Raw genomic sequence first — 17,510 nt, 5'->3', positions numbered from 1 at the left:
AAATACACAAACTAGTGCTTTTTTTGCTGTTGGTATACTACCTTTTCGAAAATTGAGTTGGTAACACTGAACATTATCGTCCGATAGTTCACGGGAATATCGGTGTTGGCTCCGATATCCGATATCGGACTGGACAATGTGAAAGACAGGTACCTAAATCATACATTTTACTTAGCCTCCGATATCGGATATCGGCTATCGGCGCCCGATATCCGATATCGGACCGGACAATGTGAAAACGCTCTAATTGTTGATTGTATTTGAAGGTATTTGAGGTTTTGCTGTCAAATTGTCAATTGTCAATTTGACGGAGTATCTTTCATCAATAATCATGAAATTTCTATTTTTTTCTTCGGACAAATATTTAGATGATAGTTTATACACATTAAATAAAATTTAAGTGAAGTTGAAAACAAAAATGTTATGGAGGATACTTCCAATGAATGTACGAAAACGCCAACATGGCAAAATTGTATCCATTGCCCAAACTTGCTGTTCACCACATCCTCAGAATTCGAAAAGTAAGTAACATATATAAATATAATGAAGAGAATTATTCTGTATACAATGTGTGTAGTCGCTAGAAACTATAATGATATGCATAATTCTTCTAATTACTTTATGTCTATCTATAATTTATATTTGAGAAACTCCAATAAGGTTAGAATAATGTTTAATTTCTACATATTATGTTTTTCAGACACATACAAGAAAAGCATAGTATAAAGGAAGGATCTATTATTCTTTGCCAATATGGACAGAATGGCATTTGTTCTGCATTACAATTTGGTGATCTACGAAAAGCTGGTTTTAAATATCATATACGACAGCATCACTTGTTTAATACAGATGGCCCTGAAAACTGGGACTTTTATTCATCATCACAAAATATACCTGCAGTTTTAAATGATCCAAACCGAGGGAAACAAAGTAATTTTTTTACAAAGACATGGGGTGATAGTTTTATAGATAAAGTTGAAATATATCCCAGTCCATATTTGCCAGAAATAACATTGTTGCATTTTGAATCATATTGTAAAAAGATTGCTAGAAGGTACAGAAGACATTGCCAATTGAAAGAAAATGCTCCAGTCAAATCAAAGACTCCTGTTGTTGAAAATGTTTGTGAAGTTCCAAGTATATTTTATGAGCAATCACTAGCATTAAATGACCCTAAAAATTTTTCCAAAGTTTTCCCTGGACTTTCCGATTCAGAAAATATAAATACTGCAATAAGATCACTACAGGAAACATTGAGTACTTATCTTGATGTCATTGAAATGAAGATATCCAAGCAAGTTGCACAAAAATCAGATGCATTTTTCCATGCTATGCTTTCTCATGACACTATAATGGAGCAAATGGCAAGAGCTTTAAACACAGTGCAAACTTCACGGAAAAAAATCATTGATGTGAAACAAAATTTAACATCCAGTCCCATAAAATTAATTAGTCTTACAAGAATCAATCATAACTTGAATAATGTACACGATTTACTCAAACTAATGGGGACAGTTCAACAGACTCAACCAATGATACAACTTTTGTTAAGTACTTCAGACTATGTAGCAGCACTTGATTTAATAAGTTCAACCCAAAAAGTTTTATCATCTCGTTTATCAGGTATTCAAGCTTTTAGGCATCTATCACCACAGTTAACAGAAATGAAGAGGTTAATACAAAAAATGCTTAATGATGAATTTTCGAGATTCATAGTGGCAGATTTAAATAGATCTCAAGCGGATCCTGAAGAGTTACCAGAAAGAGATAAAATAATTTCCATTGTGTCTGGAATACTTAGACTAAAAGAATTTGACTTTATTGATAATTTCAAAATTGAAGCCATGACCTCAATTCAAGCAACAATTAAACAGAGTGTTGTTGAAATAATATCTGAAAGGGAAGGCAATACAGAAATTGTATTAAGGGGATCAAACACTGATACATGGCTTCTTTGTAATGAAGGCATTACATTTCTTCAAAAAGTAACTCCTAATATAGTGAATTTGTTTAGAAGAATCTTATCAGTTACCAATGTTATCCTTGATGTCAGTCAAATGAGTGATGTTACTGGAAATGACAGTGAAGACAATTGGACTCAAGCAGAGATTACTTCTTTAGAAGATAAAGTTAATAAGTTGATATCATCCCTCTCGGACTACAGTAATGAGAGATGTGCCAATCTCATTGTAACCAGGACTGACAAAGATTATGTTTTCTCTGATTTAACTCAATTATCAAAATTGTCAGAATTAATAGATAACTTTTCAAGAGAATGTGAAGAAATAACTGGACATAATAGCAATGCTATGAAACTAGCTTTGAGGAGTTTTGCTATGAAATACATCCAAAATCTGCACTTAGAGAGAAGAGCTCAACTAACTACAGCTCTCAATAATGAAAGATGGAAAACGGCAGATGTTCCTTACGAATTGCAAAGCGTCATTAATAAGATTTGTGAAACTGGTGAAATACCAAGTGTGTTACAGTATGAAAGTGGAAAACCAGATGGAAAATTTTTAGTAATAAACAGAGAAAATTATGCTGTTGTTGCTACAGTACAGCTTTTGATAAAAATATTGCTAGAATACTGTGATGCAACAAAACAATCTCCAGATATTGTCCAATACTTAGTACACTGTATGTTAGAATTAATTAGACATTTCAACTCACGGTGCTGCCAGTTAGTATTAGGTGCAGGAGCCATTCAAAGTGCAGGGTTAAAAACTATTTCTACTTCAAATCTGGCACTTGTATCTAGATCACTACAGGTTATATTGTGGCTTTTACCTCTTGTAATACAACTTCTAGAAAAACTACATTCTAAGGAATTATCTCTCAATGGATTCAATAGTATAGAAAGTGATATTGCTGGTCATAAGAAAGAAATAGAAAATAAAATATCTTTGATTGTAAGTAATATGCTTTGTTCTCAACTATCAGCATGGGATGCTAAGCCACCAGTTCCTTCTCAAACATTCCGAAATATTTCGAAACATTTAGTTAAATTACACGAGGCCCTTATTGATATTTTGCCCCTTGATCAAATAAGAAAAATATATATGAAAGTCCATGAAAATTTTAAAGACAAGTTAAGAGAGCAGTTGGCCAAAATGAATATAGTGGCAAATGGAAGTCCACAACATGGTATTGTTACATCTGAATTAACATTTTACTTGCAAACACTTAAAACATTAAGAGTGATCAATGATAGTGATCCTGAAGATAATATATTATATGATATTTGGTTGACTTATGGTAAAGAAACTTAGATATTTGAAAGTTTTATACAGAATTTATTTAAATGTGTAAATAGCATAGGCAAATGTGAAAAAGCTTAAACATCTCCTTTAATTTATTTTAATATGTTATATGTATAAGTATTTATAGTACGGGAGCTAGCAACGTTTAAAAAAAAGTAATTTTAGTATAGTTGGGTTTTTGATATACTGTTTCTCTTGCTATTTCGGTTAGAGTCCGGGCTGTCTGGCTGGCCGCTGTGGTTGCGTTTATTAGTGCGCATCTTATCTGCACAGGAAAATATCCTTAATTTAAAGTCATTTTTTAACGCGTAATTTTTAATCTTTTGCCTTTAGATAGATCCATCAGACATAATTTTTTTATTGCAAGATGTTTTTTTCGTTGTAAAATAGGTGCCATACGCAATTTTTATTTCAAAATAACTAAAATGTCATCGAAATAAGTGAAATTACATCAACATGAGATAAGATGCGCACTATTAAACGCAACCACTGCGGCCAGCCAGACAACCCGGACTGTAACCGAAATAGCAAGAGGAACAGTATATCAAAGAACCAACTATACTAAAATGCTCACTTGTCAACGTTGCTACCTCCTATACTATTATTGATTTTTGGTTCTATGACTGAGCTTATACTATGAAACAATTGAGTCATTAAAAAGTATTATTTGTACATTATATTATTATATTATATTATTGCACATTCTCACAATTTACTTCTATAAGTACAATTTTTAATTTCAGGATAGGCTTTCTGCATAGCGAAGTTAACTATATTTTTGTTTAGACACCGCCCTAGCAATAGCAATCAATTTATAGATCAATAATGGAGATGTATTATTACTTAAGAATATTTATAAAATATTGTAAATTAATCAATCTCAAGTCATAGTGTAGGTAATAAATATTGTTGTGTTTATACTATGCAAAAAATTATTTGTAAATAATCATTTTGTATCTCATTTCTGATTGTTTAATAAAAAAATGCATTCCAAATGTATAAACGATAATAAAATGTTTCTGCTTACATTATTACTTTTACTGTATTTCATTTGATGTTAAAAAGTAGCTCTTTCTCGGTATGATATGAAAATTGGTTTATGTTTATTCTTGAAGAATACTGTTCCATTTTCATTGTATAGGTAATGTCACTTATATTTTGCCTGATAATAAAAGCTTCTTTATTACTTACCCAAAATAAATAAAGGATGGTGCAAAATATTGCTGGTAAATTATTATCATAATAGAAGTTTTTATCATAGCTATATCAACATTTTCGAGCATTTTTCTTCTGAAAAAATATTTTTATTTATTTACTACATTATAGATATGAGAACTGCATGCACTAAATTTATACAAATCAAATTTCAATCATAACTTCTCAAAACAATAAGAATTTTGAAGCTGAAATTGATGTATGGTTGTTGCATTTCAATGGTTTGTTTGGCTTAAAAATAAGGTGAAAATTGGGTGCTGTGTGAACAGTTTATTGTTTTATTTTCATAACAAAATGATATACAATTCTGTAAAATTATAGAATCAACTATATGGTTATATATAAGTTTTCTTGAAAGGAAAGAAAAAAATAACTACATTACACAATACAGATACAATCATAAAATAAATACATATAGGAAAGTTACCTTATACTTATTAAATAAAGTAACCGCAAGTGACTTTATCATTTAAATGTGCAAATTTTAAAAGACTTACCTATATTTTTACTTTAGCTAAGCTATTCCTCACATACATAAAGTAATTTAACATTTATTTACAATTATATCCTCACAGAGTATCACAGACTCAAATAAAAAAAAAAACTGTCAAATATTATAGAAATATGATGCCATTGGATATCTTATTATAAACGCTAAACATGAACAAAATATTTGGAATATTAACAGACTTGAAGTTAATCGTTTTTCAGGCATTGGTCCCAATTTAATCAAAAATAAATTGATTAAAGTTAAATTATTAATAGTAATACATTCTTCATCTTCAACTTTTTCAATAAGGTGCAGCACTGTAAATATTTTTAAAATAACACTATTCAATAAATGCAAATCTTTCTTTGCTATCACAGTTCTACTGGCTTGAACTAAATCAGTCTCTGCACTGTATTTAGGTAAGCGATGCCTTGGACATGGTATTATATGAAAAAGTTGTGGAGTAGAATATATGAAATTAAATATTTGGGGTATAAAAAATAAGAGGACTGTTTTACTGAAATGTCCTAGGATACCAACAACTGCAAATGTCATCCCAGAAACATAACAAAATGTATCTCCAATAAATACTCTTGATGGGTACCTGAAACATAAAACAGTTTACAAATGACAATGGGAATTTTTGGGGGACAATTGAGATATTTATATTTTAGTCTAGTAGTAAACTCAGCAGTAGCCAGAAGGTTAATATTAGATAAATTTATATGTACAACTGCAAGCACATTTAAAAACAATAGTTTTGTTTTCATTAATATTATTTTAAAATACATACCAATTATGTTTTAACAATGCCAGTGTTGTTGCTAGATAAGGAATCATCAGATGCAATGAAAATGTATGTGCCTTAAACTGTTCACCCCTCAACTCCATAAAATCAAATACAATTATGGAACTAGCAATAACAACAGACTGTCCAACCTCAAGGCCATTAATTCCCGCCAATATATTTATTGCATTTGTACAAAACACTGCCAACATCCCCATGTATACATAATAGAGAAATCCTGAAAAAAAAAATTTTAGATTTAAAACCTATACTTAAAAATCATTACAAACATTATAAATTCAATGTAAGTAAGAAATATAATTTGTTTATAAATTGTTCTGAAACAGAAGTTCCATATTATATAATATGTATTATCAAGGAACTAGAATCATACAAACCTATATTTATAGAAGGCCCTAAGTAATCTCTTAAAAGTATAGGTACAATAATTGTTGTTGAGTTGAAGTTGACATAATAAACAACTAACAGGGGCAGTGAAGCCACAGTTGGTAACAGAAGTTTGTATCTCCATCTTAAATCCAATACATCATCCGCAAACCCAAGTAAAAGCATACAGCATATTGATAATAAGCCTGCTAACAACTCGGCAAACTGAAATACAAGTTTTATGTTATTATAGGTAAATAATAAATATAGTTATTTTATAATATGCCCATTTTTTCTACCTCATTATGGGGAAAATTCCTTGTGTCTATGAGACTATTTCCAAACACAACAGGTATAAACAAGAAGTTAGTTACTAAGAATACACATCCAGATACCACTCCAATAGCTTCTGGTCTGAAAAATCAATAACAAAATGTCAATATCATAAATACTGTCTAGTATTACGATAAATGGTAACAATACTTACATTTTATCTTTTGACACTTTGCATAAATCTACACCATACAAGCCGGCTTTTATAAATAAATCTTTTAGCTTTGGTATTAACTCATCAGTTATGAAATAGGCCATTATTGAAAGAATAAATATTATTATTATCGTCCACATTTTCGCTAGTAAATATAAATCAACATCGCTATCACAAACCTTTGGCAAAGATGTACCTAGTTCTAAATTATTTTAGACTCAGTGCGTGTTTTTTTAAGTTCGTGTAAACATTTAATCTTGTAAACTAGCCTTTACTGTTAGATAACACAAAATAAATAAATTTGGATTGTCCTTCATTTAATTTCAATATCTAGTTAATAAAAACGTGTCCTTATCACAATCAGCTGTAAACACGCAAAGTCAAAATAATAAAATCCAATCCAATTCCAATTTCCAAGTTCCGAGTTCCGACCTTCCAACACAAATTCAAACAACGGATGACGTTGACAGACGACAGTAATGACACCTGAGAGCGTTTTCACATTGTCCGGTCCGATATCGGATATCGGACGCCGATAGCCGATATCCGATATCGGAGGCTAAGTAAAATGTATGATTTACGTACCTGTCTTTCACATTGTCCGGTCCGATATCGGATATCGGAGCCAACACCGATATTCCCGTGAACTATCGGACGATAATGTTCAGTGTTACCAACTCAATTTTCGAAAAGGTAGTATACCAACAGCAAAAAAAGCACTAGTTTGTGTATTTTCAGTCATTTCTAGGCGCTAAATGTAAAAAAAAATCCTTTCATTTACTTTAAACCTTTTTATTAAGAAAACATTCATTTAAGTATTTAAAGGCATTAAAAATACGATTTATACGGGAGCTATTTTAATATCGTCCTATAATATACGGCAATTGGCTGAACTGAAGTAAACAAAAATATATTGTGTTCTTAAATTCAACCGTATCTTCGAAATATTAGTATCTTTTATCTTTATTTACTCATTCTGCCTCGCTCCTCCTCCTACTCGGACTACTGTTGTGCTGTAAGCTGTTTATTGTATTGTTGTCATTGAGTCACAGATTTAGTGCTTTGTTTTAGCGCCGATATCAAACCTGTATAATAAATAGCACATCTAAATAATATTAAGTAATTAATAATATCAAATCTTTTTTATATTTTACTTTTCCAGCTGTTTTTGAAGTCGGTTTCTTTATTGTAGTTATTTTTACTGTATGTACAACTACGATCTATCAGTTGATTTTTTTTAAATCAAACCCTTTTTATTGAAAAGAAAATTTACAATACGGCAATTTTGTTTAGTTTTCTCTAAAATTTCAGAATTAGAATGCGGCGACCCTTAGACTAAGGATTGGTCTCCGCGCGCGCGCTACGACTAGACTAGATACCGCTCCACCTAAAAACAATAGCTCCGTGAGTGCGGCAACTCAGTTCTGTAGTGTGTGTAAGGCAATTTGTAAGGACGCTAGTGTGTGTGAAGAATTGTACTGCCAGCTACATAAATTTTACCCCATAAATGGGAAATGGGCTATCTTGGAAAGAAGTTTGAAAAATATTTTCATTTCATTTTGGCCTTGCCGGGAATCGAACCCATGAACATGTGACTCAAATCCACTTGCGATGCCACTATACTATCACAAAGGTTTTTTAAAAGTAAAAAAGCAGTAATAAAAAAATAACATATGAGTCAGTTAAACAAGGTTAAACAGAAATAAATTATTGTTATTATCATTTTTTTTATAATATGCGTTAGTACCTAATAGTATTGAAAAAAAAAACATTATGAATAAAATAAGTTCAAATTAAAAGTGTGTTTTTGGGATATGCAGTACGGCAACACTAAATGGCGTCGTATTTTCGTAAACAACATTTTCAAAGTACAGGTGAAATATCGAATAATACGATTATTCCTGATGTTACGTGATCCCAGTGTCTTTCTTATTATTTGTTGTATTTTTTTTAAACAGTTTTATGGCACAAACAGGCATTTTACTTCAGGTTTTGTCCAAAATCTTTAGAAACTATCGGTACACCCTCTCCACACAATGCTTGTGACACGACTGGCTCGGGTACGCCGATTTCGGCGTACTTTTAGTTGCCGCATTTTTCGAGTACGCCGGCGGTATCTAGTCGTAGCGTGCGCGGAGACCAATCCATAATCTAAGGCGGCGACCCTAAATTTTGTCAAGAACGCGCGGCGACTTTTGAGCTTGTTTACTATTTTGGTTGTCATGGCTATATTATTATTAGTCTGTGGTACTATGTACATTGCGGAATCTGTGACTGTGAATTAGTTTAGTTTAATTTATTTCTGTTTAAATATTTGCACCCCCAGATATTAGGTAGAATGTACATATTAGCACTATAAAATTGTAATAACAGCACCTACATTTGTAAATGTAATTTGAATTTGTATTTGCTAGTTTCGTCGCTTTAATACTGAGTTGAATTTTTTTTTTATTTTATTTGTATAAGAACATAACAGTCATACATGATTTAATATAAAAAAGTTCTAAAATTCACTACGACCACACAACATGTTCTAATAATAAAAAAAGAAAAACAGCATATAAAAAAACAAGCCTCACAATGAAATTGAATATTGAAACTAGATTCTGACTCTGCAGAGGGTACAAATCCATACTCCGCAGTCAGCAGATTAAACCGGTTTGAAAAACATCAGTTTATTTATTACTATTTATTTCATTTAAAATAAAGTTTATTTTTTGTAACACAAATGCATCCACTGTTTATTTTAATTCCCAATATATCTACTTTTCCAGTTTCTGGCAACACTCATGTTATCGGGACGATATTATCGGATAATGTGAAAGGGCAAATTGTGTCCGATATCGGATATCGGCTATCGGCTTCCGATATCCGATATCGGATCGGATAATGTGAAAACGCTCTCAGAATGACACAATAAAGAACAGAATACCTATAAATTAATAAAATATTTAAATATTACAACGTGTGTACGGAATAAAATAAATACTCGCATTAAAAATGTAGTGATCACGAACCGTGATCACGAATCACCAACTCATGAAATTCGTGTCTGATACATACCTGATAATATTTGATACTCTTATTACAACTAGGTACTTACTACTATATTTAATAAAAGCCTTTTCCCTGTTTTGTTGAAGTTATTTTTATAATTCTAAAGGAAATTCCCATGTCGTATCGTGAATGGACTTTTGTTTTGTTCGTATAGAAACATTTTATGAGATTTGATATTAATATTCTATGGTTCTTATCAATTTATGATGTACGCTGTGGTTCGTTTTTCTTGTCCGATGACAGATGATTTTTGGTACCTATCAAAAATCAAAATACCTATCAAATCAATGTCAATCTTTATTCTTGTATTATTCTTGTATTAATAACATATTGACATAATATTTTAAAAGGAAAATATTAGAAATTTTATGTTTTAATTTGTGCACATACCTAGAAATTTTATTAATTGATATTAATTTCTAATTTAACTTACAAGGTTAAATCAAATGTGCAAAGTTTATAAGTTTATACGGTTACTTTGAGTACTGTTGCTTTTTTTTTTGTAAATATGAGCACCATGGAAGAAATAGAAGAAGAGTCAAAAGCAGCAGCAGAAAAAATGGTTATGAATATGATGCAACGACCTGGTCAGCTGGAAAAGGTTCGTCCCTTTTAAACCTGCTCATAAAAATAGAAACGAAATATGTACGCTTTGAAAGGGGCGTATATTTAATAAACATGATAATATACTATAAGTTTTAATAACAGCCCCCGGAATCACAGACACAATAGAAAATCTATGGTGTCTTGGACCAATCGGGCCGCTGGGGGCTCAATGGGTTAAGTACTCGCTAAGAATAATCAATGATAACTTCCAAATTATTGTGATTTCATATTGTCTCATTAAAGAACATTTATATAAAATTAATAATAAATTCCCATATTTGTATAAAATTCAGGTTGAACAATATAAAAAACGGATAACACATAAAAAGGCATCAATTGAGGCCCAACTTAAATCAGCAGTTCAAGGAAAATTGGATGGAGTGAGTGTAGGTTTACGACAGCTACAAGAGTGCCTTGATGATGTTCAACAAATCAGTTTAAAGTAAGAAGCATAACTTTATCCTTTTTTTCTTATTTTCATGTTTATTATACATTTACATATACTCCTTTCATATTTTAGAATCCAATCTTTAACTTATATATTCTAAATATGTTCAAACTGTTTTTTTAGAATGGATGAATTAGAAGAACTATTAAAAGGTGTACCACCGTTAGTAGCATCTCTACAAGCAGTGCGAGAAGAAGATTGTCGTCATTCTCAATATGTTACTGCTATGGACAGTTTAAAACACATTTTTACAGTTCCAGAAAGTGTTGCAAAAACCAAGCAATGGATTGGTGAAGGAAAATTGCTACATGCTCACCAGGTTATTAGTCTCCTCACCTTTCCCCAAATACAATTTAGTCATTTTTGTTTAGAACTTACCTTTATACGTCTAATGCTGTTAGTTGATAATGTTGAGATTCTCATTTGACCAGATATTAAATTTTTACTTAATTTTCTTATAATATATTTTCAGTGCCTCAGTGATCTTGAAAACTCAAGAGATGATCTGCTTTATGAGTTGCATAGACTTCCCAATCAGTCTTCACATGATAAAATTATGTTAAAAGCATATTTTGAAGATGTTGGTGTTGTATCCAATTTATTGGAGAAGCAGATAAAACTTATACTGGCGAGAACTCTAAATACCGTTAGGAAAGAGCCAACCGTCATTGTGACTGCATTGAGAATTATAGAAAGAGAAGAAAAGAGAGACCAAATGGCATTACAGGTATGTGTTTGAATTTTTATTTAAATCACTTGTTATTCTTGAAATGCATGAAGCATTGGAGCGAAGCATTTGTCCCTGTGAAAAATATAGACAACACTCTTTGAGGTACAAAATAGAACAAAACTTGTTATGGTCATAGTTATAGCTCTAAAGAAATCGCTTACGACGCGTTGTGACGTGACATATTTATAGCGACATACTATTCAACTATGATGTATGTTGGCAATGAAGAAGAGCTATTTACTATTGAACTTGTTCTGTTTTAGCAACAAGATCAGTCTGGCTTTATGCCACCTGGTAGACCAAAGAACTGGAGAAAGACGGCATTTGAGGAACTAGAACGTGCAGTTGCTCAGCGCATCGAAGGCACGCGAGTCGACGAGCGTGAAGATAACAAATTATGGTTGATACGATATTTAGAACTAACAAGACAACTTATTTTAGAAGATTTGAGAGTGGTGAAAACCTTGTGTGTGCCTTGTTTCCCGCCACATTACGATATTGTTAATAAATATGTTAATATGTATCACACATGCCTTTCTTGCAGTGTAAGTTTATACATTGTGTTAATAATGTGTAATTAATATAAATTATGATATCGGTATAAAATTATAAAAATACAATACATTTCAGTTGCAAGATGTTGTCCAGAATGGTTTAGAAGGCAATGAATATGTGACTTTGTTGTCATGGATACTAAACACATACCCTGGACAGGAGTTAATGGGAAGTCCAGAACTTAAAATCGATGTTTCTACGTTACCTCCATTACTCAGTGATGAAATGATGCAAAAACTGCAAGACGAATATTTACAGGTACAACTCTATAACATTATTTGACATATAATAAATTATCTATATGTATAATAAAAATGTAGTATATAAAATTATAGTAACAAAATATGAGTATCTTAAAATCTATAAACACTTGGTTTATAAAGCTCTTGACTAATTCATTTGTATGTTACAGAAAATGGAATCCAACTACCGCGAGTGGATGGACAAGACGCTCGAGTCGGAGCGCGCGGAGTGGGGCGGCGAGCGCTCGCCCGAAGTGGAGCCGCACACTGCCGCGTTCCACACGCACGCGCCTGTTATTATATTCCAGATGATCGATCAGAATCTGCAGGTTTGTGTGTATAATGCACGAAAAATATCGGATTTAACCAGTAAGTGCGCAAGCGACGAAATTTTTAGTTTTTGGAAAATGTTGGTTTTGTCTTTTTATTCACGATTTAACCTAACGGAAAAAAATTCTTAAATAGAACTGATCTCCAAAATCGAGGGACTTTTACTGAGCATAAAGTAGATTTTTGTGAACTTCCTCAACCCACAGTTAAAGACATGGTACTTAAAGGATTTTTTGTTTTCAGGTTACAGAAACAATAACAAAAGAAATCACATTCAAAGCTCTCCTATTGAGTATTGAACAAGTGACTCGCTTCGGAAATATGTACAGGGAAGGTGTAATACAGTTTAAGGTATGTGATATTTTCCGTAATTTTTATAATTATTTCCTTGAATTATTTTATTAAATGAGATAATAAAAGGTAAGATGAATCTTTCTTCTCCTTTATTATCTCATTTATATCTTAATAGCTTTCGAAAACCCTACTAATATAGGCTAAAATTTTGCACGATCCGTAGAAGATATACTTCTATTCCTTTACCAGAACGCACACTTCGCGGACCGCGCTCGCGTCGCTTACTTCACGCACCACATGATCACAATAGTGAATAACAGCGAGCAGATGGTGCGGCTCGCGCAGCAGACGCAGGCGCGACACTGGCCGCCCGCGAGACATGACCCGCCCGCTGAGGAGAAGTTCAACAGGATGCTGGCCACGTTCCAGGTGAGGTGGGGATAACAGCGAGCAGATGGTGCGGCTCGCGCAGCAGACGCAGGCGCGACACTGGCTGCCCGCGAGACATGACCCGCCCGCTGAGGAGAAGTTCAACAGGATGCTGGCCACGTTCCAGGTGAGGTGGGGATAACAGCGAGCAGATGGTGCGGCTCGCGCAGCAGACGCAGGCGCGACACTGGCCGCCCGCGAGACATGACCCGCCCGCTGAGGAGAAGTTCAACAGGATGCTGGCCACGTTCCAGGTGAGGTGGGGATAACAGCGAGCAGATGGTGCGGCTCGCGCAGCAGACGCAGGCGCGACACTGGCCGCCCGCGAGACATGACCCGCCCGCTGAGGAGAAGTTCAACAGGATGCTGGCCACGTTCCAGGTGAGGGGGGGATAACAGCGAGCAGATGGTGCGGCTCGCGCAGCAGACGCAGGCGCGACACTGGCCGCCCGCGAGACATGACCCGCCCGCTGAGGAGAAGTTCAACAGGATGCTGGCCACGTTCCAGGTGAGGGGGGGATAACAGCGAGCAGATGGTGCGGCTCGCGCAGCAGACGCAGGCGCGACACTGGCCGCCCGCGAGACATGACCCGCCCGCTGAGGAGAAGTTCAACAGGATGCTGGCCACGTTCCAGGTGAGGTGGGGATAACAGCGAGCAGATGGTGCGGCTCGCGCAGCAGACGCAGGCGCGACACTGGCCGCCCGCGAGACATGACCCGCCCGCTGAGGATAAGTTCAACAGGATGCTGGCCACGTTCCAGGTGAGGAGATTCCAGGGGTTCTAGGGGATAAGATGGTGCGGCTAGCAGTTAGGAGGGGAAAAAAAAAAGATTAATATTGACTGACTAGCAATAACACCCCCTTTATTTACTACTCGCGCTGACGCGTATTGCTCACGATAGTGAACAATGCGCGCAAATGGCGCGTTGCGACTCACATAATTATCAGAGGCAGGTGTGCCACGCTCAGCAGTCGCAGGTGCGGTGGGGTGGGGGTGATGGTTGTGGATAAAACTGACTATGCTATTTTTCATAATTGTATGCAGTGCTATCTTGCTGCAGATCTGTCAAGAAATATTATTATACTGACTAACTGATGAGGGACAGTTCTGTGATAATTCTGTAGGTTTATTTCTGCTGGAATTAGAAAGTAATATAAGTACGGTAATTTTTAACCGACTTCAAAAAAAAGGAGGAGGTTATCAATTTGGCCGATATGTTTTTTTTATTGTTTTTTTATGTATGTACACCGATTACTTTGAGGTTTCTGAACCTATTTACGTGATTCTTTTTTGTTAGATGCAGAATTGTGTCGAATTGGTCCCATAAAAATTTTATTCGGATAGGCCTAGTAGTTTTTATTTTATGAGCATTTTCTCTGATCTCGATGATTTAATTGAAATGTAGCAAGTAACTTTGATTCACTTCCCGGTAACCGATTGAGCTGTATGTAAATTTGATGGCGATGAAACATTATCATGACAAAGAGCTGATTTGATGATGGAATCGGAAGGTGGCCATAGGAACTCAGTAATATATTGACTGAACTTTATCGAGTTTGGGCTCGTTTGATTCGTGTTGAAAAATACACTAAAAAGTATTAAATAAAAATAACTACGTTAAAAACAACAGACTTCAAAAACGGAAAAGTAAAAAATAAAAAATATTTGATATTATTAATTACTATATATTATTTAGATGTGCTATTTATTAAATAGGTTTGAAGTCAGTTGTTTTTAACGACTACGTTAACTATATATATTTTTTTTAAATAACTGTATTTTTTCTCAAAAATGCTTCTACTGACAAGATCCGCTTTAGCTTCTGTTGTGACTTGTTTAATTCTCAGTAAGTTCTAGTTTGCTAAAGCTCTTCCTAATGCCATATCGCATTAGGCAACAACAAAAAATACTCATACATTTTTTATAATACTTTGCAGAATTTGAGAAACGAGGCTGCTAACTTTTTACTCGAAGAAGCCTTTTTAGATCTAGAAGAACATTTTGATGATCTTTTTACAGCCAAATGGCTAACTTCTAGCATTCCAGTTGATACAATATGCGTTACGCTCGAGGATTACTTCCAAGACTATAATCATTTGAGGGAGAAAAACTTCGAGTACGTAATAAATCAAGCGCAAAATCTAGTCTACAGAAAGTATATTACAGCAATGTTGTCAAAGAAAGTTACTTTTAAAACTGTTGATGAGGCACAACAAGCAGCGACTAAGATAGTGAAAGAAGCCAACCAGATCAGATCGTTTTTCAAGAAAATTGCTCTCGCTGCCGAAGGAATCAATGTGGACTGGCCGTTTGAAGTACTGAGCACTCTAGCTGAAGTAAGTGACCATAAATTTACTTTATTTTCGAACACATTTCACACAAAAAATCTTGTTTATTGTTGATGCCTTAAATAGTCTTCAGTACCTGTTATTAATGTCTCATAAACTACATTTCAAATTCCATCAAAGAGTTAGAGGCCGCAAATTTTATTGAGCATAATAATTATAACATTATTGCAGTCGTCAATCACCGTTTCAAGGTTTATAGCCAAGGTTATATTGTTGTACGATTTTCTAATACGCAAGGAAATCATACTTTCGCAACGACGCAATGTGCGGTTATTTTATGAGTCCATTACGTGTTCCTAAATTCTACTAAAAACAATTGATATGAAATTGCTTTTTAACGGACCGGCGATTCGAACACGATTCACGATTCAGCGAATGTGATTTCGGCGAATTGTGGTTTTACAAATCTTGTCGGTGATTAAAATATTTTAAAGTAGGTAATCGGCTATCAGCTTTAAAATCCCATCACTATATATTTTGAATGCACTTTCTGAAATTACAAGAAAAACATTTAAAAATTCACACAGGTGCTTCGTTGCCAAGACATCGAGATGTTATCTCTGGACCTGCACGGTGTAGTGGACAAGTGTCCCGGGGTTAGCGAGGAGCAACTGGCCCGCTTGGTCATGTTGCGGGGCGACGTGCCCCGGGCACATGTCCGCGATACTGTAGCCCACGTGTGCTCCACTAGACGACCTGCGAGATCTAGCACGCACCCCACACATCCCGATTTGTTCAAGGATATCACGTTTAGCGATCGATTGTTGTCCCACTTTACTCTGTAGAAGCTATTATTTGGGATTTCGTGAATATCTTTAAAAATAGGTTTTATTGCATATATGTTTGGATAATGTAGCATACGCCTTATGCGTAATACAATAGATGAACCAGTCCCATAGTCCAGAAATAATATTTAGTAATAGATAATTAATTTACGTTTTATAAGCTACAAAATAATTGAAAAGACATTTTTTATGTTCTTCGCACTATACATATAAGGTGCATTTGCGATATGCAGTACATATTATGCTATCAATTTTCTTTATTGACTAGTCTGATTTGACTATTAATTGCGTAAATCTTTTTTATTACTTATATATATATTAATTAGAATAATAATATACAAAATGTTTTAATAAACCGTTCATAAAAATTCAAATTAGAATCTAAATGAAAGCCCTGTACTTTGCTTATTTGCCTTTCAGCCTTCCGTATTCTGACAGGATAAATAAACAAATTGCTTTACGCTTTAAATATTGGGCAGGCAAAAATAGATCCCGTGTGGTATCTTGCAGTCGCTCTTTAAAAACTAAATTGTTAAAATACATAGGTTTAGCTATTGGTAATTATATAATTAGTCGAAAATTTAATATTATATTTAATTAATTGACTTTAGGATATATTGTGGCTTATCCTCGCCTTTTCTTGAAATAAGGATATTTGTTTTGCAATTATTTAAAATTGATGCTAACTGCTTAATAAAATTACATAGGCGAAAGTTAAGTGCAGATTTCAAGGATTGTTCATAAATTATAAGACAAATATTATTGTTTATTGTAAATGTATAAAGGTTTTTATTACTTAAATTATTATTTGTTTAATCTGTTATATGTAAATATGTAATTTATGATACAATATTATTATTACTTTAATAAATAATTATATTTTCTTACGTATTTGTTTCTTTTTTCCTCGTTTCTTTATGTACTGGAAAATACTTATGTACAAAAAAATTGAAAGAATATAATAGCGGAATTTTTCTGTAACCCACAAATGACTAAAAAATTTAATTGCTTCTGTTATGAAAACAGTATGTAAGGAACCCCATATTATGAGTACT

The 17,510-nt window shown here is 33.8% G+C and overlaps 3 protein-coding genes across 3 annotated transcripts; 2 read left to right on the top strand and 1 right to left on the bottom strand.

Annotated features, from left to right (window-relative positions):
• Window positions 1-298: 298 nt before the first annotated feature.
• On the top strand, window positions 299-3,449 carry LOC123693912 (vacuolar protein sorting-associated protein 54). Its single transcript, XM_045639179.1, has 2 exons — window positions 299-521; window positions 701-3,449. The coding sequence occupies exons 1-2, from the start codon at window positions 424-426 to the stop codon at window positions 3,270-3,272; spliced, it is 2,670 nt and encodes an 889-aa protein (XP_045495135.1). The 5' UTR covers window positions 299-423; the 3' UTR covers window positions 3,273-3,449.
• A 1,279-nt stretch (window positions 3,450-4,728) lies between these two features.
• Window positions 4,729-7,096, bottom strand: LOC123693503 (UDP-N-acetylglucosamine--dolichyl-phosphate N-acetylglucosaminephosphotransferase). Its single transcript, XM_045638642.1, has 5 exons — window positions 6,630-7,096; window positions 6,442-6,556; window positions 6,154-6,367; window positions 5,762-5,993; window positions 4,729-5,572 (listed from the first exon to the last, which is right to left on the bottom strand). The coding sequence occupies exons 1-5, from the start codon at window positions 6,767-6,769 to the stop codon at window positions 5,086-5,088; spliced, it is 1,188 nt and encodes a 395-aa protein (XP_045494598.1). The 5' UTR covers window positions 6,770-7,096; the 3' UTR covers window positions 4,729-5,085.
• A 2,840-nt stretch (window positions 7,097-9,936) lies between these two features.
• LOC123693505 (exocyst complex component 3) lies at window positions 9,937-17,290 on the top strand. The gene is made up of 11 exons (XM_045638647.1): window positions 9,937-10,287; window positions 10,586-10,734; window positions 10,864-11,059; window positions 11,213-11,467; window positions 11,734-12,015; window positions 12,101-12,283; window positions 12,438-12,596; window positions 12,841-12,948; window positions 13,141-13,320; window positions 15,260-15,658; window positions 16,198-17,290. Exons 1-11 carry the CDS (start codon window positions 10,195-10,197, stop codon window positions 16,453-16,455), a joined length of 2,262 nt encoding a protein of 753 aa, XP_045494603.1. The 5' UTR covers window positions 9,937-10,194; the 3' UTR covers window positions 16,456-17,290.
• Window positions 17,291-17,510: the final 220 nt, after the last annotated feature.

Source organism: Colias croceus, chromosome 8 (assembly GCF_905220415.1).
Source record: "Colias croceus chromosome 8, ilColCroc2.1".
In the NCBI taxonomy this organism is placed as follows: domain Eukaryota; kingdom Metazoa; phylum Arthropoda; class Insecta; order Lepidoptera; family Pieridae; genus Colias; species Colias croceus.
This window is presented reverse-complemented; position numbering and strand designations above follow the sequence as displayed.

What these genes read in the sequence shown, in the direction of transcription:
- LOC123693912 (XM_045639179.1), top strand. Translation starts at nt 424, where the DNA reads ATGGAGGATACTTCCAATGAATGTACGAAAACGCCAACATGGCAAAAT. An exon ending in ACATCCTCAGAATTCGAAAA is followed by an intron (nt 522 to 700) that starts GTAAGTAACATA and finishes TATGTTTTTCAG; the next exon opens with ACACATACAAGAAAAGCATA.
- LOC123693503 (XM_045638642.1), bottom strand. Translation starts at nt 6,769, where the DNA reads ATGTGGACGATAATAATAATATTTATTCTTTCAATAATGGCCTATTTC. An exon ending in AAAGTGTCAAAAGATAAAAT is followed by an intron (nt 6,557 to 6,629) that starts GTAAGTATTGTT and finishes TTGATTTTTCAG; the next exon opens with ACCAGAAGCTATTGGAGTGG. An exon ending in GCATTGTTAAAACATAATTG is followed by an intron (nt 5,573 to 5,761) that starts GTATGTATTTTA and finishes TTTATGTTTCAG; the next exon opens with GTACCCATCAAGAGTATTTA.
- LOC123693505 (XM_045638647.1), top strand. Translation starts at nt 10,195, where the DNA reads ATGAGCACCATGGAAGAAATAGAAGAAGAGTCAAAAGCAGCAGCAGAA. An exon ending in TGCAAGACGAATATTTACAG is followed by an intron (nt 12,284 to 12,437) that starts GTACAACTCTAT and finishes TGTATGTTACAG; the next exon opens with AAAATGGAATCCAACTACCG. An exon ending in AAGGTGTAATACAGTTTAAG is followed by an intron (nt 12,949 to 13,140) that starts GTATGTGATATT and finishes TTCCTTTACCAG; the next exon opens with AACGCACACTTCGCGGACCG.